Consider the following 22,500-nt stretch of genomic DNA (forward strand, 5'->3'; position numbering starts at 1 on the left):
CATAAAAAAAAGGTTGAACATCTTTCGTCATAGTATTAGTCGACGAAATCAACACTGCAACACAGAGCTGCAGCTAGCTGTGCCATCCAGTTCACACTGGATGTGTACCACCTACAGTAGAACAGTGGTTTTACACCATCATCTATTATTTATTCGCCATTTGTGTGCTTGTAGATCTGCTATTTACACTTTGGGTCCCGGGCAAACATCTAGTCTCTCTTTTGGTTTTGGGTCTCGAGCTGACAAATGTGGGAAGTGGGAACCACTGACCCAAAAGGTGTGGTGGAAGAGTTGGAAAACGACTCTGGGGTAAAACAAACAAAAAACTAAACATTCCTGCTTTTATGACATTCCGTGTATATTTTGTACCTTAACAGCACCGCTTTGCTTCGGTCCAAAATTGGTCAAACCAGTAAAATAAATTAAAAGGCAAAACCAAGAAGAATGCACGTGTTCCGTATCTAAAAAGGAATGTGCCCAGCGGGGAACTTGGCCCAACGTTATGAAGTAACGAATGGCCCTGCATGCAGAACTGGGATCTGTCCCAGAACGTTATGAAGTAACGAATGGCCCTGCATGCAGAACTGGGATCTGTCCCAGAAACACTGCCCAGTTCCCCCACACAGCATTAACCCAGGATCCATCTATCCATCTCCAACCGCTTATCCCTAGTCGGGGTCGCGGGGGCAACAGCTCCACCAGAGACTTCCCTCTCCAGAGCAACATTAGTTGGTAGATACCCTAAAATGTTCTCCCTGTGTCCCCTCACAAAAAACATGCCGTAATCCCGGTCTCTAAAACGACCTCCCCCTGGCCAGCCTGGGCGCCTGATGGAGGGGAAAGGAACGGCCAAGCTGCTTCTTTTCACCTGACAGGGGGAGACCCCTGTCAGGTGAAAAGAAGCAGCTTGGACTCCTCATGCATAGAAGGAAGCATGAGGTCAGTCCGCTGCCCTCCCCAGGTTGGCAGAGGAATTACATTACAGGATTACATTACATGATTGACACTGGGTGTAAAACTGGGTTACAGAATTGTGGGATAAAAATTAGGAAAAAAATAAAAAAGGATGAAGTGCGCAGTGTTCTCGGGGAGGGGGGGGGGGCACTGTTCTGGGTGGGGGGGGGGGGGTAACCCCTCTAAAAGCTCTCCTCTTGTTGTCCCTATTAAACCATTCAATAATGGGATCTTTTCAGCCTCTGGGGTATTAATAGACACATACATGCATTATGTTGCACCATAAATACTAATAGAATACAGTCCCTTGTTCCACTAATAGATTTATTGTTTGTCAGTCAAAAGGTCCTGGTCGGAACTATAACGTGTCTGCCTGGTGGTCCGGAGACCCCCGTCCCGTCGCTCTGTTTCTGTTGACTTTATTTGTGTTTAGTTTTTAACGATTGAATACTGTATTTAGCCAGAAAGGCACGATTTGAGGTTCAGTCAGACAGACATTAAGGGCTCCATTTTCGTCACCGCTGCTAAACCGCCTTATCTCTAAACCTTTCTTTGCCTTTTTATTTATTTTTACTATTTTGCAAAGCATTTTTGAATAGTTAAAATGGCCAGTCTACAAGCTCACAGTCACAACATGTCAATGTAGACTAGTTGAACTATTCAAAAATGTTTTTCAAAATAGTAAAAAAAAAAAAAGGCAAAGAAGTTTAGGGATATAAAGGGGTTTAGTGGTGACGAAAATTGAGCCCTATAAGGCTATAAAAGGATAACACAAACAAGTCCTGGGGACTTAATCATTTGCATTGTGGTCCTTATATGTATGTATCCCACTTCTGACAGACCATGACATGTTCTTGATTAATTGAATACCAGGACCACAATAGAAACAAGAAGTCCTCCTATAGGCTTTTTGTGTCACCTAATCCTTGTATCAATCTTTGCCTCTGTACTACTATCTGCAAACTGTTGCCCTACTATAGCCTTGGATCAAGACTGTCAGATGCATTTGATCGATGTTGACATTTGCATCTCGTATAATAGAACGTAAAAGTCAGACTCGGCAAAAATAAAATAGCCTATACACCCATAGCAAAGCGAAAATGAAAAAACTTCAGGTGGCATATAATGATGCTTTTCGAATATTCCTGAGACACCCACCTTTCATGCTGTAGCCTACTGAGGAATGTTATGTGTAGACTGAGGGAATCAAAGAATGTATTAATTATGGCCTTAACAGGGATCACACAGAGTGACACAGTCTTCTCCTCATGTTTCTGGAAACACTGGAGGCTAATGTTTATATGTTTTTAATTGACAAGGACTGCCTGGAGTGGAAATAGCCTGCCTGATACATATAGGCTATCTCTGTGTTGTTGTTTTGTATTTACTGTCATGTTTTTCCCTGTTGTTTGTATATGGACCCATTGTGTCTGAAATAAAGTTTTCAATCATATATGAAAAATAGTCTTGATCCAAGGTTACAGGCTGGATAAACCTTAGAGTTAGAGATTTTAGATGTCTAGGCTATTTCATTCGATTCTGACATTTTTAATCTACGACTACGAGAGATTGAAAATGTCAGAATCGAGTCTAAAATCTTAGTGGCTACATTATAATATAAACCCTTTATTTTCAACCCTAAAAACGTGACTAAAATAAAGTTAAACACATCATGCATGGCATGCTTTGCACCAAACAAACAATCAGTGTCTCATAAATGAAGTTTCGCAGCAGCCAGGTGTCGCTCTGACGAAAACAGCCGATCGGCTGTTTTCGCCGGATTAAAGGACAGGAGCTCAGCTTTGAGTTGTTTTAGCTGCTGCTAACAGGTTAGCGCTGTTTTTAATATAGACAGTTTAACTTTTATTCAATGATGAATTGTGTTTAGGTTAAATAAAAACTTACCCACACCATCTTCAGACTTCTGCACCATCACTGTATCCGTTACTTTTATTTTATGAATAAGAATTATGAAGCGACACACAGCGGCGTTTTAGTAGACGTGTTGGCTCTCGGTGTGTGTGTGTGTGTGTGTGTGTGTGTCGCTTCACACAGGAAAGGATATGACAAGTGTGTGTGTGTGTGAGAGAGAGAGAGAGAGAGAGAGAGAGAGAGAGAGAGAGAGAGAGAGAGAGAGAGAGAGAGAGCGAGACCCGTGCGGTTGAGCGACGTACGTAGGCGTGGTCTCGAATATAGCAACGGCCAATCGGGTATCGGATCGCTCAACGGTAAACCACTGACGCGCGCGCGCGCGCACGCACACAAACACACACGCACGCACACACAGTCAACCACAGGGTAGAGTCTCTAAAATGACACACAAGCCTCTGTTTATGAGACTTTAAAAGGAGTATTGAACTCCAAATGAACACGCAGTTACAGCTCAGACAAAACTGTTTGATGTAGCCTAGGCCTATATATAAAAACAACATATATAAGAACAATTAACACAACAAAGTTAACATGTGAGATATAGTTCAAAGCAGGTCAAGTTTCTTTGTAGCCTATCAGAGCACATTGCATCATTATATGCAGTGTTCTGTTTGTTCCAGATTATGTGGAGGAGCATACAAACCCAATGCTGCTTCCTCCATGTTCACTTCTGACTATAGAGGTCCTTTCAGTAGCTACTGTAACAAGTTATAACTCCTTGGGGTGTTATTTGTCACTTCAGCTATAGTGTATGGTTAGGATGCCTCTCGGGCGTCTCCCTAGGGAGGTCCTCGACGCACGTCCCACTGGGAGGAGACCCCGGGGCAGACCAAGGATCACGTCCCACTGGGAGGAGACCCCGGGGCAGACCAAGGATCACGTCCCACTGGGAGGAAACCCCGGGGCAGACCAAGGATCACGTCCCACTGGGAGGAGACCCCGGGGCAGACCAAGGATCACGTCCCACTGGGAGGAGACCCCGGGGCAGACCAAGGATCACGTCCCACTGGGAGGAGACCCCGGGGCAGACCAAGGATCACGTCCCACTGGGAGGAGACCCCGGGGCAGACCAAGGATCACGTCCCACTGGGAGGAGAAATTCTGATTTAAGCTCAGTCTTTGAACAATCCATTGAACTTTAGGCCTGCCATTATAGGCTACTTAAAACTATCTAGTCTTAACCAACTAAAAATGTACACTAGCTGGCATGAAATAAACTAAAACATAATTGCTCCTCAGACTCTTCAACAAAGATGGCAAAACTGTACTTATACATACAATTGTATCTAGTACAAAACACTGAAGTCCTTCAACCAGAAACCTAACGCTAACCCTGAACTCCAAGATAAGTGGGGAACATAGAACCTGGGGAACATAGAACCTGGGGAACATAGAACCTGGGGAACATAGGGATGACCCTGGTTCATCCATGGAGGAAATGGTGGACTCAGAGAGAGAGAGAGAGAGGCAGAGGGAAATAAGCCTCACAGCTGTGTGCTTGAATCAGAGCTTTATTTATAGAGTTTGAACACGGACAAACAGGATATTATGTAGAGAGGGGGGGGGGTGGGGATATTATGTAGAGAGGGGGAGGGTGGGGGGGGGGGGGGGCAGACAATAACTGCTGTTGATAATCCACTGGTTCTCAAAGGACCCCCACGATAACTTATGTAATAATGTGATAAATGTCATATAGGTTCTTGAATATTGAGTTGCAAAAATGTTCTTATTGACAGTCTGCTTTGGCTTCAGACATCTTTCTTACTTTAAACAGTTCGTAATCGTAACACACTAAACTGCAAGTGTGCTGCTTCCTTCATGCAGAGACGAAGTTTGTAGCACCTGTGTGCAATGCCGTGCAATCATGCATCAATCAGTCAATCATGGTCCAGTGTTGCTACTGACAGACAGGGAACTTGGTTCTGCCTCAGAAAGTCATTATCACATCATGTTTACATTTTTAATATAGATTAATATAGATTGTGCATTACATTCACACACACACACACACACACACACACACACATTCATTCATTCACACACACACACACACACACATTCATTCATAGGAGCAATTAGGGGTTCAGAGTCTTGCTCAAGGACACTTTGACACTAACTGTGGGGGAGCCCAAAGGGATTGAACTGGGAACCTTGTGTGGTTGCCATCCAGCCACTCTACCGCTGAGCCACCGCTATATAGAATGATGTTGTTTAATTCCTTGTATTTGTACGTTTTCTTTTTTAGAAAAGGTGTTGAAAGTTAACACGTGCTATAAAGCAATATTTGTCCAGTGCAAGGAGTGTGATGTCCTTGTTAAATTAAATAAACACAACATGACATAACATTATCCCTGCTTGTTGTGAGGACCAGGACCTGAGTCACAATGTGTGCCGTACGTATTTCCCAAATTCCACTATATATACACGTGGGGGCATTTGGCTCTCAGAAAGATAGCAACACACGCACGCACGCACGCACGCACGCACGCACGCACGCACGCACGCACGCACGCACGCAAGTTTGCCCACTAATGCACCTTTGCTGACACTGCTACTTGTGAATGTAATTCATTCTCTGTCTCTATAGTGCCTGTCGTTATTTAGTCTTTTGTAATGTTGAATGAATATGTTGAATGTCGTTTGATGTATAGTATTTTTGAGTGGTGCAACCACTCCAAGGAACAGCAATGTCCGTGTTCAACTATGTACCTATGTGTCCGCCTATATGTTAATGAGCACGAGTATGACTATTAGTACCAGTGTTGCACTGTTGCCTGCTAATGAGAGAGAAAGAGAGAGATGAAAAGGGGGGGGGGGGGGGTTGCACCACTCAGTTCACACAGGTGTGATTTTACTATTACTTGCGGCTGCAAACCCATTTCCCGCAAGGGACAATAAAGTTAACCTTGACCTTGACCGTTCACAGGACTGACATGAGTCATGACTGTCTCTTTAAATGTGACGTCAGTCTTAACAGATGTGCTGTGATGATATTCATGCGCTCACACTCTACTATATTTGGGTGAAACTAGAATGCATATCAGCCAAACATGATTGTGAGCAGCAAGTAGACATCCTGACACACGCCGTAAAGACCTGAGCTTTTCACAACTTTTACATTTATAGCACATTCATATACACATAAACTACATAAAGAGTTATTTGTATATAGGCTATATGTATGATGTATTGCCATCATCAACAACTTAAGCCCAATACACATTGTCACTAACTTATCTATTTTCTCTATTTTCTTTTTAAATTCAGATTTTTAAACATAATTCAAACAAAATCCAACAGAATTATTTCTTCAGAATTACGAATACAAAAATTCCAAATATCTCCATTTGTATCATTATTATGACTTTCTTTTGTCATTTCTTTCAACACTTTTGCCTAATAATCCCGACAAGCCCCAAAACCTGCAGTTTGAGCTGAAGGTGTGACTCCCTCACCTCCACCAGTGTCTGACACTCTAACCAGACAGTGGCCTTGTGGTTAGAGTGTCCGCCCTGAAACTGGGAGGTTGGTGGTTCGACCCCCGGCCGGGTCATACCAAAGACTGTAAAAATGGGGCCCAATGCCTCCCTGCTTGCATGGCACTCAGCATCAAAGGGTCGGATTGGGGGTCAAATCTACTATACAAATGATTCACGGCTGCAGCTCACCGCTCCTTCTTGGCTTGCGGCTCACCGCTCCAAGAGATGGGTCAAATGCGGAGAACAAATTTCACTGCGGTAACGTGTGTGACAAATGGTATGACTTTGAAGGTGCAACTCCCTCACCTCCAGGCGCAGCAGGTGAGTCCAGCACCGCCGTGGGGCTCAGCGTCGGACCGAGGAACGCCTGGAAGCTGGAGGCACACAGCTCGCTGACGGAGCTCATCATCTCTCCTCCTCCACCTCCTCCACCACTGGGTTGTTTGGAACAGGAGGAGAAGGAGAGCGGCTTTTTACATCCAAGCACAACAACAACAACAGCATCCTTTACTCCACGTCGCTTAGTTCCCTTTATTCCTCCTCGTCCTCCTCCTCCCTCTGGTGTGGACGGAGTCACATTGAGCAGCATCATACGTACGGCAGCACACACACACGCACACACACACACACACACACACACACACACACACACACACACACACACACACGCACGCACGCACGCACGCACGCACGCACGCACGCACGCACGCACGCACGCACGCACGCACGCACGCACGCACGCACGCACGCACGCACGCACGCACGCACGCACGCACGCACGCACGCACGCACACACACACACACACACACACACACACACACACACACACACACACACACACACACACACACACACACACACACACACACACACACACACACACACACACACACACACACACACACACACACACACACACACACACACACACACACACACACACACACACACACAGCCCTGGGTTCTTACACCCCGTGAAGTCCCTTTAACAGACAGCATTCAGCCTGTTCTTCCCCTCTGTCTGTCTGTCCGTCCCTCCCTCTCTCTCCCCCCCTCTCTCTCTCTCTCTCTCTCTCTCTCTCACACACACTTGACATTGTGCTTGTAATCTCTCTCCTGCTGCTTTTAGTTCAGGCTCTCCTTCAAGTTTGCGCATAAACACACACACACACACACACACACACACACACACACACACACACACACACACACACACACACACACACACACACACACACACACACACACACACAAATATTCATATACGTTCTCACCGCACACAACTAATCTACTGTCATTTCAAATAGAGCAAAACATTCTTAACATTTTGGAAAGAAAAATAGTTCCCCTCTCCACACACACATAGTCACACACACACACACACACACACACACGCACACACACACACACACACACACACACACACACACAGTCATTTTGGAACAGTTGCTAATGTATTCTTGGAAGCGATTATCAATTTACACACACACACACTCACTCCCTTTTTATCACGCCTGGCATAGCAGACCCAAACTTAGAGCTCAGCCACACCCCAGCTCAATGCACGTGTGCTCACACACACACACACACACACACACGAGAAAGTACTGCATGATGTCAATACTCAAGGTTCAAGGTTACGTTACTGTTACATCATATGTACAGGTACACCAGTGAGACGTTGTTTTTGGCAGCAAATTAAAATTTTAGTTTAGTCATATAGTCTTTGGAATGAAATGTTTTAGTGTTAGTCTAGTTTTTGTCGACTAAATGTCATGAGATTTTAGTCGACTAAATCTACAGTTGATTTACAGTAGTCAACTGAGATGTATTTTGGTGGGCCTTGATGCCGTCGTAATGAAAGATTTTACACTTTTACACACGCGGTGAGCTTCTATAGATCTGCTATTTTCAGCATGCAACCAAGTGTAAAATGACTTGTGTCTTACTCATACTGGATGTCTTGTCCACCAGTCCCTTGGAAACATTTTAGACTAGTTTCATTTGTCGACAAAATTGTCAATATATTTAGCCTCACTTTTAGTCATCGTATAGTTTTCATGTAGTTTTCGTCGGGGAGTTTTAGTTAGTCTTTAGTTTTAGTCGACGAAATCAACACTGGCGAGAAGCGACCTCGTGAGGTCACGTGCACGCATCTGCCTGGGTGACAGCAGACTGCTGGGCGAGTGCTGGCACTTTGGCAAGGGGGGGTCAAATCAACATATGAATTATGTCGCCTACTGGCCATACTGTATATGGAACAGGGTTTGGTGAGGTCAGAGTCAGATCAACATATTAAATGTCAGAACAGGTCAGCTCCATATATGGAGATCTAAGGGTGGCAGCGGGGGCAGTGTCTTGAGTGTACAGGGTTTGATGAGGGCCCAGGTAGGGCCGGGCCTTAACTTTCGAGACTGTTGAGAATTCTAGTTTTCACCGGCTGCCGGGTGCGGCTGCACTATTAAATAACTTTGGGGCAGGCCCGTCTAGAGTTTGAATGGACAGGTATCGGTCAAAAAGGAGACATCGAAGAGGAAGGTTGGATGGGGACGGATCAACATAATGGAATATGGGAGAACAGGTTCTGACATATATCCATATATGGAGATCTAAGGGTTTGAGGTCAGATGTAGAGTTGCTGGCCAATATTGATGACATCAGGGATCTCCATACAGTATATGTACTTAATTGCCACTGCAGGTCGCATTTACTATGTCATCATGTATCTCCATCCCTGATGATGTCACATGAATCCGTGATGTCACGAGACCTGGGCACCATATATGGGCATTTTGAGTGATAAATGTACCATTTCATAGTACGAGAATTAAACTGCAATGTGGAAATGACAGTTAAAAGTACAAGTCTAAGTTAAAAGTTGGGAATTAAAATTTTACCTGAGCAAAAGTACCAAAGTATTGTATCTTATAAAAAATGTACTTATATATTAAAGTACCAAAAGAAGAAAGTACTCATTATGCAAAATGTATAACATATTGTTTTGAAAACAGCAGATCTACAACTCACAATGCGTCGTAGACTGTCTATTTGTAAATGTGGTTAATGTATATTTTGTAATAATAATCAAAATCTACAAAGTAAACCAATAGCTAAAGTTTTCAAATAATTGTAGTGGAGTAAAAGCAGAATATTTGCCTATGAGATGTAGCCTAGTGAAGTATAAGTACTGGAAATTGGAAATACTAAAGTAAAGTACAAATACCAAAAACCTGTACTTAAGTACAGTATACTTAACTGTAGTGTAAATCTACTTTAGTGTACTTTCCACCACTAAACATTTGCATGCCCTAATATCACACATCCTCCCCTCTCCCCTTCACGTCACTGGGTTAATATGGCCAACCAAAGGTCAGTGCATTTTGGAGCATTATCGGGAGTCGGGACGCTCCTTGTTTTGGTAAGAAATATCACACAATTTGCTACAATAGGGCTAGGCTAGAGTGTCCCATGAATGCTCTAGTCTAGATGGAGATCAGATCCTGACTGTGTGTGAACGGAGACTGCAGTGTGAACTGTCTGGAAGAGACAGTTATCCGTCTGTCTGTTCAGAGTCCCAGTGTGGGCGAATGAAGGCACTGACTTGTTGAATGAAGCACTTTGTCTTCCCGCTAAACAAAGCAAGCACCACAACATCACGATACTAAAAGGGTTATTATCACATAATCTCAGCGGTGTCCATTTCCCCTCGGAAAAAGTGTCAAGAGGGAAATGAACGCAGCCGATTTCCCAGTGCACTATATTGTCACTCTTCATTCATGCACCACCACCACCATGCATGCAGGGTATTTCAGAAGACGCCAGGAAAGGAGAAAACTCACCACACACAACAACACAATATAAAGCACAACACCCCTGCAGGGGACAGACAGGAGGATGGGTGGTCCGGTCTTTGTTGTAGTGTCTCCTTATTGCTGAGGCAGACATCAGGGGGGAAGCTGTGAGCGATTACAGGGAGGGAGGGACAATATAAGGGATGGGGAGGCGAGGCGAGCACATGAGAGACACTGACTGGGAGAACCCAAGTCAAGGACGACAGGGCATTCTGCACCGTCCACTATAGCTGAAGGTACACACTCTCTCACAGAGCCACTTTCAAGCTTTTACACCTTGCTTATAGGTTCGACAACTTGTAGTTTTTGTGACTTCTTTGGGGGCTTGAAGAATTTGTCTTGTTTGGATGATTAAATGAAATGTGTATACAGTTAAAGTTGAAGCTATTTTTAAACTGCTAGATCATCTGAACAGTCACAAGGTGTGTGTGAAAGCTGCTGGGGTAAAAGAAAAACACAGATCAAAACGTCCCATTCACAAGATCCCAACCATGACCAATGGGTGAGACGCTCTGGTTAGTCTCTAGTTCTAGTGCATACATGGGAAATTAACTGGCGGCCCCAAACTGTCACTTAACGTGGCCCTCAGGGTAAATGGCCCCAAACCTTCACTTAACGTGGCCCTCAGGGTAAGGGCCCCAAACCTTCACTTAACGTGGCCCTCAGGGTAAGGGCCCCAAACCTTCACTTAACGTGGCCCTCAGGGTAAGTGGCCCCAAACCTTCACTTAACGTGGCCCTCAGGGTAAGGGCCCCAAACCTTCACTTAACGTGGCCCTCAGGGTAAGTGGCCCCAAACCTTCACTTAACGTGGCCCTCAGGGTAAGGGCCCCAAACCTTCACTTAACGTGGCCCTCAGGGTAAATGGCCCCAAACCTTCACTTAACGTGGCCCTCAGGGTAAGGGCCCCAAACCTTCACTTAACGTGGCCCTCAGGGTAAGGGCCCCAAACCTTCACTTAACGTGGCCCTCAGGGTAAGTGGCCCCAAACCTTCACTTAACGTGGCCCTCAGGGTAAGGGCCCCAAACCTTCACTTAACGTGGCCCTCAGGGTAAGGGCCCCAAACCTTCACTTAACGTGGCCCTCAGGGTAATGGCCCCAAACCTTCACTTAACGTGGCCCTCAGGGTAAGGGCCCCAAACCTTCACTTAACGTGGCCCTCAGGGTAAGGGCCCCAAACCTTCACTTAACGTGGCCCTCAGGGTAAGGGCCAAACCTTCACTTAACGTGGCCCTCAGGGTAAGGGCCAAACCTTCACTTAACGTGGCCCTCAGGGTAAGGGCCACAAACCTTCACTTAACATGGCCCTCAGGTTAAGGGCCATCCTACCAACCGTTTTTCCAATTTCTCGTGTCCATGTCTCGGAGCCATAGAGTAGAATCGGCTCAACGGTCGTCCTAAATATTTTTGCTTACTAAGCTGGGATGACAAGATCTTGATGCCTGTCATTTAATTGCAGGCTGACCAGGCCATACACGTCCTAGATTTGGGACAGTCCCCTGCCCCATAGGGGCTAGGGCACCCTACTACATTACGTTTGGGAACCCCTGTCCCTAGGGGCTAGGGCACCCTACTACATTACGTTAGGGACAGTCCCCTGCCCCTAGGAGCTAGGGCACCCTACTACATTACGTTTGGGAACCCCTGTCCCTAGGGGAACCCTACTTTCCTGGCACCATTACGGTTAGCATCCATCACCATCAGCCAACATTGGTCATGGTTAGGAAGTTGTGAAAGGGGACTTCTGCTCAGTGCGTCACAGCATTCATTCACCCCAGCAGCAGCTCTCATGTCCTTGTGACTTGTTTCTTAAACAATTAACATAATGTATTATTATTTTAGCAATATTGGTACTGCCAACCAGGCGAAGAAATCACAGATCAAGGCTTTAAACTTTTGCTTAATTACATTATGAAATCTCTCTAAGACTATATTAAGATTTAATGGAAAATTAATTGATTAATTGAAAATGGTGTTGTTGTAAACAAGTGAAATGCTTTATGGTGTCATCCACACTCCACAGTATTTGTAGATCGAGTTGTGCTTGAAATATTCTGCAAACTGTTAATAAATAATTCAATCAATAATGCTTCTGAATATATTGCATTATTGCTAGTTTTACAGGTATAAGTTTAGTTCTATTACAATCTAATCTACCTCTAGGGTGGTTCCGTTAGGCCTATTCAGCCTGACATCGAGGCCACCATCTGACCATCATATCATAGCAATGCTTTTATCAGGCACAACACAAACAGGCCACAGTGCTGGTTGGCGTTCTCTCACCCTGCCACTAGATGGCGCCGCTACTTGAAATACACAGTTCCACTGTCAAAACCTTGTGAATGAATCATGGAATGAATGTTTCTGCAAATGGCACCTGGATAATAGCTGCACTGAGTCAGTCACTTTAAGTCACTATTGTATTTTTGGGGAATAGGCTATGCTGTATAATTATGCCTGCTCGCCCCTTTACCAACTCCTCCCCCCCCCCCCCCCCCCCCGCGATTTTTTTTTTTTTTTGTTAAAGTTAATTTTGTATTTCCCTCCCTCTCTGAAATCTGAAATTATCTTGCATACAGATTTATTTGATTGCATAGTAGTCGATCTCTGTACAATTTAGAAAGAACAACATGTCACAGAGACGGTGACTGCTTAATTAAGTTAATTTAGCACCTTCTAGCAGTTATAATTTCGTTTTATTAATCACATTTCTTCCATGTAGCCCATGTTTTGTAATGGCATCATCATGCTATTATGCCCGTGGATATACAGAGTGAACTTAACATTGATAAATTCATATGATAATAGGCCTACCTTCACAAACATGAATTATGTTGTTATTTACAGCTAGGTAGAGTAGATATGGAAAAGGGGCGAGCGTACCTGTTACCCTGTATGTGCACCATTTTGGAAATAACTCTTCCTACTTCCAGCCTCATGGCCTCTTCTGACTTCCTTCACAGGTGTTACCGATGACACTATAATTAAGGCTCTGTTGTTCCATTTAGTGTAGGCCTACAGCCAGCTGGTTCTCACACTTTTTAACTCCGAGCTGGACCCCCTGCAAGCATAACTGTGAGAGTGTAGCCCGTTTTGTACATAGGTTAATTTGGTTCCATTTGTACATGGGTTAATTTGGTTCCATTTGTACATGGGTTAAATTTGGTTCCATTTGTACATAGGTTAATTTGGTTCCATTTGTACATGGGTTAATTTGGTTCCATTTGTACATGGGTTAATTTGGTTCCATTTGTACATGGGTTAATTTGGTTCCATTTGTACATGGGTTAATTTGGTTCCATTTGTACATGGGTTAATTTGGTTCCATTTGTACATGGGTTAATTTGGTTCCATTTGTACATAGGTTAATTTGGTTCCATTTGTACATGGGTTAATTTGGTTCCATTTGTACATGGGTTAATTTGGTTCCATTTGTACATGGGTTAATTTGGTTCCATTTGTACATGGGTTAATTTGGTTCCATTTGTACATGGGTTAATTTGGTTCCATTTGTACATGGGTTAATTTGGTTCCATTTGTACATGGGTTAATTTGGTTCCATTTGTACATAGGTTAATTTGGTTCCATTTGTACATGGGTTAATTTGGTTCCATTTGTACATGGGTTAATTTGGTTCCATTTGTACATGGGTTAATTTGGTTCCATTTGTACATGGGTTAATTTGGTTCCATTTGTACATGGGTTAATTTGGTTCCATTTGTACATGGGTTAATTTGGTTCCATTTGTACATGGGTTAATTTGGTTCCATTTGTACATGGGTTAATTTGGTTCCATTTGTACATGGGTTAATTTGGTTCCATTTGTACATGGGTTAATTTGGTTCCATTTGTACATGGGTTAATTTGGTTCCATTTGTACATGGGTTAATTTGGTTCCATTTGTACATATAGGTTAATTTGGTTCCATTTGTACATGGGTTAATTTGGTTCCATTTGTACATATAGGTTAATTTGGTTCCATTTGTACATGGGTTAATTTGGTTCCATTTGTACATATAGGTTAATTTGGTTCCATTTGTACATGGGTTAATTTGGTTCCATTTGTACATATAGGTTAATTTGGTTCCATTTGTACATATAGGTTAATTTGGTTCCATTTGTACATGGGTTAATTTGGTTCCATTTGTACATGGGTTAATTTGGTTCCATTTGTACATATAGGTTAATTTGGTTCCATTTGTACATGGGTTAATTTGGTTCCATTTGTACATGGGTTAATTTGGTTCCATTTGTACATATAGGTTAATTTGGTTCCATTTGTACATAGGTTAATTTGGTTCCATTTGTACATATAGGTTAATTTGGTTCCATTTGTACATATAGGTTAATTTGGTTCCATTTGTACATGGGTTAATTTGGTTCCATTTGAATAGCCTACACTCTCAGAGTTACAAACCCGTATGGGGCCATTTTGGAACCCACTCTCAGGGTCAAGGACACTTTGAGACGTCCACTGGTGTAGCAGAGTGTTTCCACAGTGTTTCCAGTTAACTTAGTTTAGACAGTTTTTGGTTTAGACTAGTCATTGGTTAGACCAGTCCTTAGTCCTATAAACTACAACCTATCTCAAACCCTCACCCTAAAGTTTACCTATAACCTCCCACGGGGCAGCACACCGAAACCTAACCTTAACCCATGTCTAACCAATGACTATAGTCTAAACCTAACCTCCCACGGGGCAGCACACCGAAACCTAACCTTAACCCATGTCTAACCAATGACTAGTCTAAACCTAACCTCCCACGGGGCAGCACACCTAAACCTAACCTTAACCCATGTCTAACCAATGACTATAGTCTAAACCTAACCTCCCACGGGGCAGCACACCTAAACCTAACCTTAACCCATGTCTAACCAATGACTATAGTCTAAACTATAAGTATGCACCCCGAACCAACAACATAGCAGCACCGCCCTGAGGGCTGTATTTTGCGTGTCTTAACTAAGTACCAGGTCTAAGTTATTACCTAACTTGAGTAAACTAAAGACCTGGAGGCGTGATCAATGCTCTTTGGCCACTCAGAATAGCCAAATGGCATTGATCATCACGCCTCCAGGTCTTTAGTTTACTCAAGTTAGGCAATAAGATACTACGCAAAATACAGCCCTGAGACTCTGACCAGAATCGAACAGGGCCTTCATTAGTATATCACCGGTATAACCCCTGTGACGAAAACTATAGGGAAGCAATGGGGCCCGGAGAGCGGTATAGGAAGACTGGAAGAGTTATTTCCAAAATAGAGCCTATATTGAGACATCCAACGGGAAAGGCCAAACTTCTGTTCCAGTAACCTGTGCGCTTTGGGGTTAAGGCCAGGCCGCCCAGGGTGTCATTTAGGTCTGACACGACAACCGTTGCATCACCACAGTGACCTCTCTGACTCTGAAGATCCTTTGTGTGAAATGATCGTGTGGGTGTTCTTCTTGAAGTGGTGGCGACACCACCGACCGTCCTATGGCTGTCTGTCTCTGAGGGGGAACTTTCAACAGAGCGCAGCTTGAGTTGTTTCGCAACAGTTACTTTGACCCATATTATGATATAAGAGACTGCAGTCAACAACACACTTCATGATTAAATAAGTAATTAATTGGTATTCATGCAGCCTCTCCGACCTACTTACTTGTACTTTACTGGTATTAACTTTTAAGACATTATCTTGGCGTGTCTTTCTTGGGTAACCAGGGATGTGAGACAAAGTCGCTGTCATGGACGACCGGGAGTGGTGTAAAGTAACAAGTACATGTACTCAAGTACTCTCCTTAAGTACAATTTGGAGGCATTTATTTTACTTTCTTCTGTATTTACAAATTTCAATTAGCCTACTTTTACTTCAGAGGAAAATAGCGTTTCAATATATTAATATATATAGCCTATAGGCCATTTGAAAGGCCATTTTGAATACTGGACTTTTACTTATATGACTTTTACAATATACGGAGTATATTGATACTTTTTTACCCAAGTGAAACATGTGAGTATTGGCAAACCACTCACAGTCACACCCCCTCCACATGGAGACTGTGGGGGCAGGTTGAGCAGTCCTGGGGAAATGGCAGACAGCTACCCTATACGGTACATCACAACAGAGGAAATCACCCAGTCAGTCAAAATCAAGATGATTGACATGAAAGGCAGAGCTAGGGGAAAAAGAAGGAATTAAAGGAAAACAAGAAATCACCTCCTCCTCCGTCGACACTCTATGAACAAACATCATACGGTCCCGGTTTGTTTGGCACCGCCAGGCTTTTTATTTTTTAGGGGAAGAGAGAGAGAGAGAGAGAGAGAGTGCCGCGGAGATGACAAAAACCACCGCGCTCTGGGCTCACTCTGCAGATTTCTCAAATTCTTTCCCTGTTGAGTCGATCACCACATCCATTTAAACCGTATACGGCTCTGCCCCTTCCCCACAGCCCTCCTCTTCACTCTAATATCATCCATTTAAACCGTACGGCTCTGCCCCTTCCCCACAGCCCTCCTCTTCACTCTAATATCATCCATTTAAACTGCGGCTCTGCCCCTTCCCCACAGCCCTCCTCTTCACTCTAATATAACTATAATATAATATAACTCTAATATAACTGTACGGCTCTGCCCCTTCCCCACAGCCCTCCTCTTCACTCTAATATAACTATAATATAATATAACTCTAATATAACTGTACGGCTCTGCCCCTTCCCCACAGCCCTCCTCTTCACTCTAATATAACTATAATATAATATAACTCTAATATAACTGTACGGCTCTGCCCCTTTCCCACAGCCCTCCTCTTCACTCTAATATAACTCTATAATATAATATAACTCTAATATAACGGTACAGCTCTGCCCCTTTCCCACAGCCCTCCTCTTCACTCTAATATAACTCTATAATATAATATAACTCTAATATAACTGTATGGCTCTGCCCCTTTCCCACAACCCTCCTCTTCACTCTAATATCATCCATTTAAACTGTGGCTCTGCCCCTTCCCCACAGCCCTCCTCTACACTCTAATATCATCCATTTAAACTGTGGCTCTGCCCCTTCCCCACAGCCCTCCTCTTCACTCTAATATCATCCATTTAAACCGTACTGCTCTGCCTACTTTCCCACAGCCCTCCTCTTCACTCTAGTATAACTCTATAATATAATATAACTCTAATATAACGGTACGGCTCTGCCCCTTTCCCACAGCCCTCCTCTTCACTCTAATATAACTCTATAATATAATATAACTCTAATATAACGGTACGGCTCTGCCCCTTTCCCACAACCCTCCTCTTCACTCTAATATAACTCTATAATATAATATAACTCTAATATAACGGTACGGCTCTGCCCCTTTCCCACAGCCCTCCTCTTCACTCTAATATAACTCTATAATATAATATAACTCTAATATAACGGTACGGCTCTGCCCCTTTCCCACAACCCTCCTCTTCACTCTAATATATTCACCACTTTTGAACCAGGCGACATACCTATAAAGGCATACACCAAACTGGGGGTCCTAACCTTGGAACTTAAGGGTTCAAAAAGGTTGAGAGATATGTCTATGGAACTGTCAGTCAAAGTGAAGAATAGCCAATCACAGCAGAGACTCTTGGGTAATGAAGTCAAAAGACGTCGGCTGCCATGTTATTTGTGTCCAAAGTGGCCACTGGTAGTGATACCCCCAAACTACATGGTGATAGTGCTGCTTTAAAGTGACATCGAGAACCAGTAGAATGAAACTAAAAGCTAGAACTAGAAGCTCTAGCCCCACAAAAACAAAAATGTGTAAAGCAGATACCATGTGGCCTGTAGAAGGATGATGTCAACCATATCGCGTCGCTGTTTGATGTTGTTGTGTAGAGTGGTCCTATAATGGGCAAAAGAGGTGGCTGAAATGTGCCTAAACGAATAATGCGTTTTATATACAGTAGGGCAGGGTAATAATAAGCCTATAGACCCATGAAGGCAGAGTACTTATCTAAAAGTCTGGGGCAAGTTGGGAGGACTCAGTGCTGGTAAACTTGATCCTAGTAAACAAACAGACACCACACCGACCTGGTGATTCTGGTAGTGGGATTAAAGCAAATAAAGCTGGTTAAATTGTTTAGACATTCATTCATAATTATAACACCACAAGGCAGGGTTTTCTTTTCTTTCAAACATTTGGCTTTTATTTGATAATACTGTATATTTTGTCCATTTGGCTTTAGGACTTACACAAAGCATCAGAACACATGCATCGTCCTCTTCAAAGTCTTCCATTTTACACACAAAAAAAAAGAACCTCTGTACTTCTCTCTCTCTCTCTCTCTCTCTCCTTCTCTCTCTCACGTTACTCCAGCGCAAGAGGACCCTCTCCTTTCCACACTTACAGCTATACATGACAAAGAAACAGCCGGAAAAAAAAACAACACACATAAAATCATGACATATGAATGATATAACACTGAATAAAAACAAAATTGGAAAAAATAATTAAAGAAATAATGGAAAGAGTTTAATTGTTTTTAAATTAGGCCTCTTAATGCTCCGCCTTCGTGTTGTTTTAAAATGTTAATGTATAGCTTGAGGTGTATGAAACAGCACTGTGTGTGTACACTCTGGTAACTTGGCTTTCTAGGACGGCGATATAAAGCTTTTCATTATCAACCACTTCAAACCTGTTGACTGAGGTCCCTCAGGGCCCCATGTCTATTCGCACAAAATAGCCGAGCTCAGGACAGGGCTAATTTCGCCCTGACGTTCGCCTAATCAGACCTTCCCGTGAATATCGGAACACTAGGGTTGGAGTAGCTAGTAATGACAGGATCAGCGCGGCAATGCTAAGCATGGCAGGACCTGTAGATGTTTTAGGGCAAGTCAAGACATTGCCGTTTTGCATTTTACAAACAAGAGTGTGACAGGTAAATACGACAGACACTGAATTACAATCCCACACAAGCTATTTTAGTTTCTCCCTTTCATCACATGTTAATGTATATATATAGCTAAACAGAACAAACAAACAAACAAAAAAAAAACCCTCCTCCTACACCTCTCACTTATGTCTCTCCGCAAAACATTTTCCATTTTTACTGCAGTTTATAACTTTGTCTCTGTTTTTTGGACAAATAGCAAGAATAAAAAGAGCACAACTTGGTTATGGGGCGAATGACCGAAAAGCACTTGTTATAACGGGTAAACTTCTGTCTGTCTGTCTGTCTCCGTCCGTTCGAAGACATCGCGTCCACGTGTTCAGGTTCTGTCTCTATATATATACTGGAACTCATCCTCCACAAAAAAAAGATCTAGTTCTAACGCAGTAAAATAATTCTCAAGATTTTTAAAAATAACAACAAGTATTATGCATAACGGTAGGTACTGTACTGCTACATATACTGCATGTAGACGAGGTGCAACGGGACAGGATGGGTGTCTGAGAGGTGGAACTATAAAGGATGGGTGTCTGAGAGGTGGAACTAAAGGATGGGTGTCTGAGAGGTGGAACTAAAGGATGGGTGTCTGAGAGGTGGAACTAAAGGATGGGTGTCTGAGAGGTGGAACTAAAGGATGGGTGTCTGAGAGGTGGAACTAAAGGATGGGTGTCTGAGAGGTGGAACTAAAGGATGGGTGTCTGAGAGGTGGCGCAGCAAAACTAAAGAGGCAAAGGAAAAATTGAGGTTTAGATAGATCTTCTAGACTGGGCTTGAGTGTGTGTGTGTGTGTGTTAGTGCGTGCACGCGCGTGTGTGTGCGTGTGTCTGTGTGTATGCGTAAGTGGGGGGTTGGATGTGTGGTCGTATAAGTTACCTCGTGAGCAGGATCACATTTCACCTTCACACAGCATAGACTGGTCCAGTGAGACCTGCACAATAAAACCCATAGTATTCATTTGACCGTTAGCTCCCGAGAATGGACTCGTTTTGTTTCCATGACTTGAACACACACTCAGGAGGAGTGAAATGCACACTGAGTGTGTACAAGGAGCGCAGTAGGCTATAGCAACGAATGGTTCCCAAACTTTGTCAAATTGACACTAATTAGCCCCCATATGAAGACACATGCCAGGGGCCCTCATAAGACATGCCAGGGGCCCTCATAAGACATGCCAGGGGCCCTCATAAGAGACGACTTTGACGACTCTAGCAGTGATTCTCAACTCGTTTAATTTCCAGGACCCCCAGTTTGATATGTAATAGGCTACGGACACCCCATTTAATGGCATTTCTATCTCGGAGACCCCCAATTTATGTACAGACCCATAAGGGTCCATTTGGTTCCTAACTATCATTTAGCTGGGGAACTCCCTTAAGGACCCCTGGGGGACCACTGGACTACGACACTTACACACACCCCCCCCCCCCCCCCCCCTCATACGTGAGCAATACAAAATGGCTATTATCAATATTAATATTACTATTTAAAAGAAGCAATGTTAAAAGCGAGCATGTCTCACAACTCCCATGGGCGGCTATAGCCTGATTGGTCCCGTCAGTAAACATGAGGGGAAATAATCCATACCTAATAATAATAATAATAACGTTGGTCTTGATTCGTGGGAAGAAGGAGACAATCATTTAAAAAAATAAAAACAAAAGGCAACTCGAAAATTTGTCTTTGGAATAAAAAAAATCTAAACGGAGAATGAGGTAATTAAAGTATCTAAACACAACGGAACTATTTTATGGATATCTGATGGATCGTCCGTGGGCTCAGAGATGGATTGGTGTGGTCTGAAAGCAGAGCTCAGAGATGGATTGGTGTGGTCTGAAAGAGGAGCTAAGAGCTATGCAGGGGCGGGAAGTGCTCTCTCTCTCTCTCTCTCTCTCTCTCATAATTATATCCTCCTGACGCCAGCCTCAGGAGGAAGTGACATCATCATCATCACTCGACCAGTCTATGTCTCGTCATCATGTGACGCTAACCGTGGTTTGGTTTATTGTTGCAGAGACGCCAGGGTTCCGAGAACAACGTCCAGAACAGTGGGTTCCAAAAATGCACTGCTCTGGAACGAGTATACAGAGATACAAGCCTTTTGCATTTTGGGAACTGAACAAAGCGGTCGTAAAAAGTAGGCTATATTTAAGCTCCCCGACACAAAGGATGGAGGTTGTTCACAAAGGATGGAGGTTGTTCTCGGACCCGGTGACTCATTCAACAGCCGTTCATGCCAAGCACTCCTATAAACGATAACAACAAGATAACAACAATAAGGTACATCTGCTCACCACAGGCTTTGTTACTGTTTACGCTGCAGTGGATTCTTGTCATTCACTCGAGTTAGAACTATGTTTTTTTTATACGCGGCGGTTATATTACAGTGCTTGACGTGAACGGCCCTTCATATCGACATCCTTTTTGACCTTTTGTTTACTCACATTTGACTAAATCTTATAACCACTTATATAAACCCTACATACCTCTACACCTGAAAATAGCCGATCTTTACACGCGGCCGTACGTTGGGCTGTGTAGATGAGCTATTTCCACGGGAGCATTTCCGCCCCGATTTACGATAACAATGCCCAGCCTCTGGGGGGCGCTATATATATATATATATAGGGTTTCACATGGTTCATTGTAATGTATTATTTTACATGTAATCATTAATATTATTATTTTCTTTTCCATCATCAGGCTGTGCAGTGGGACGGGGCGGGCTCCCCTCCCTCCCTCCCTCCTCGGGACCCCCTCAAGGGCCTTTAGGGGTCCGGGCCCCCCTCCCTCCCTCCCTCCTCGGGACCCCCTCGGGCCCTTTAGGGGTCCGGGCCCCCCTCCCTCCCCCCCTCCCTCCTCGGGACCCCCTCGGGCCCTTTAGGGGTCCTCCACGTCCAGGAACTCCTTCTTGGGCAGCGCCACGCCGCGGTACCAGGAGCAGGAGCCGTCGGCCCGCTTGATGCAGGCGTAGTGGTTGGCCTGGCGGCCGTACACCTGCTTCTCGATCATCAGGTCCGTCCACAGGCACTCCTCCGGGGCGGAGATCTCACAGGGCAGGGTGGGGCAGCGCACGATCTACAAGACACGGGACAGAGGAAACTACATGTCAGATCTCACAGGGCAGGGCACGATCTACAGGGAACAGATTAAACTACATGTCAGATCTCACAGGGCAGGGTGGGGCAGCGCACGATCTACAGGGGACAGAGGAAACTACATGTCAGATCTCACAGGGCAGCGCACGATCTACAGGGGACAGAGGAAACTACATGTCAGATCTCACAGGGCAGTACAGATCTACACGGAACAGATTAAACTACATGTCAGATCTCACAGGGCAGAGTACGATCCACATGGAACAGATTAAACTACA

The 22,500-nt window shown here is 44.0% G+C and overlaps 2 protein-coding genes across 5 annotated transcripts in view; both read right to left on the bottom strand.

The window, feature by feature from the left end:
- Nucleotides 1-6,986, bottom strand: part of LOC308333183 (cytohesin-1-like) — a 31,850-nt gene extending 24,864 nt beyond the window's left edge. For 2 of the 4 annotated variants that reach the window (XM_080789382.1, XM_080789381.1), the window contains exon 1: nucleotides 2,860-2,980. In XM_080789382.1, the coding sequence (XP_080645508.1) occupies nucleotides 2,860-2,868 (9 nt within the window). In that variant the 5' untranslated portion in view covers nucleotides 2,869-2,980. Of the gene's footprint in view, nucleotides 1-2,859; nucleotides 2,981-6,671 lie in introns of those variants that run through there. The other 2 variants (XM_080789380.1, XM_080789383.1) reach the window with 2 other exon arrangements.
- A 14,995-nt stretch (nucleotides 6,987-21,981) lies between these two features.
- Nucleotides 21,982-22,500, bottom strand: part of LOC308332657 (metalloproteinase inhibitor 2-like) — a 23,097-nt gene continuing 22,578 nt past the window's right edge. The window contains exon 5 of the mRNA XM_080788666.1: nucleotides 21,982-22,202. Within this exon, the coding sequence (XP_080644792.1) occupies nucleotides 22,005-22,202 (198 nt within the window). The 3' untranslated portion in view covers nucleotides 21,982-22,004. The remainder of the gene's footprint in view (nucleotides 22,203-22,500) is intronic.

This window comes from Protomyctophum bolini (genome assembly GCF_963924005.1).
Source record: "Protomyctophum bolini genome assembly, chromosome: 18".
Taxonomy (NCBI): Eukaryota; Metazoa; Chordata; class Actinopteri; order Myctophiformes; family Myctophidae; genus Protomyctophum; species Protomyctophum bolini.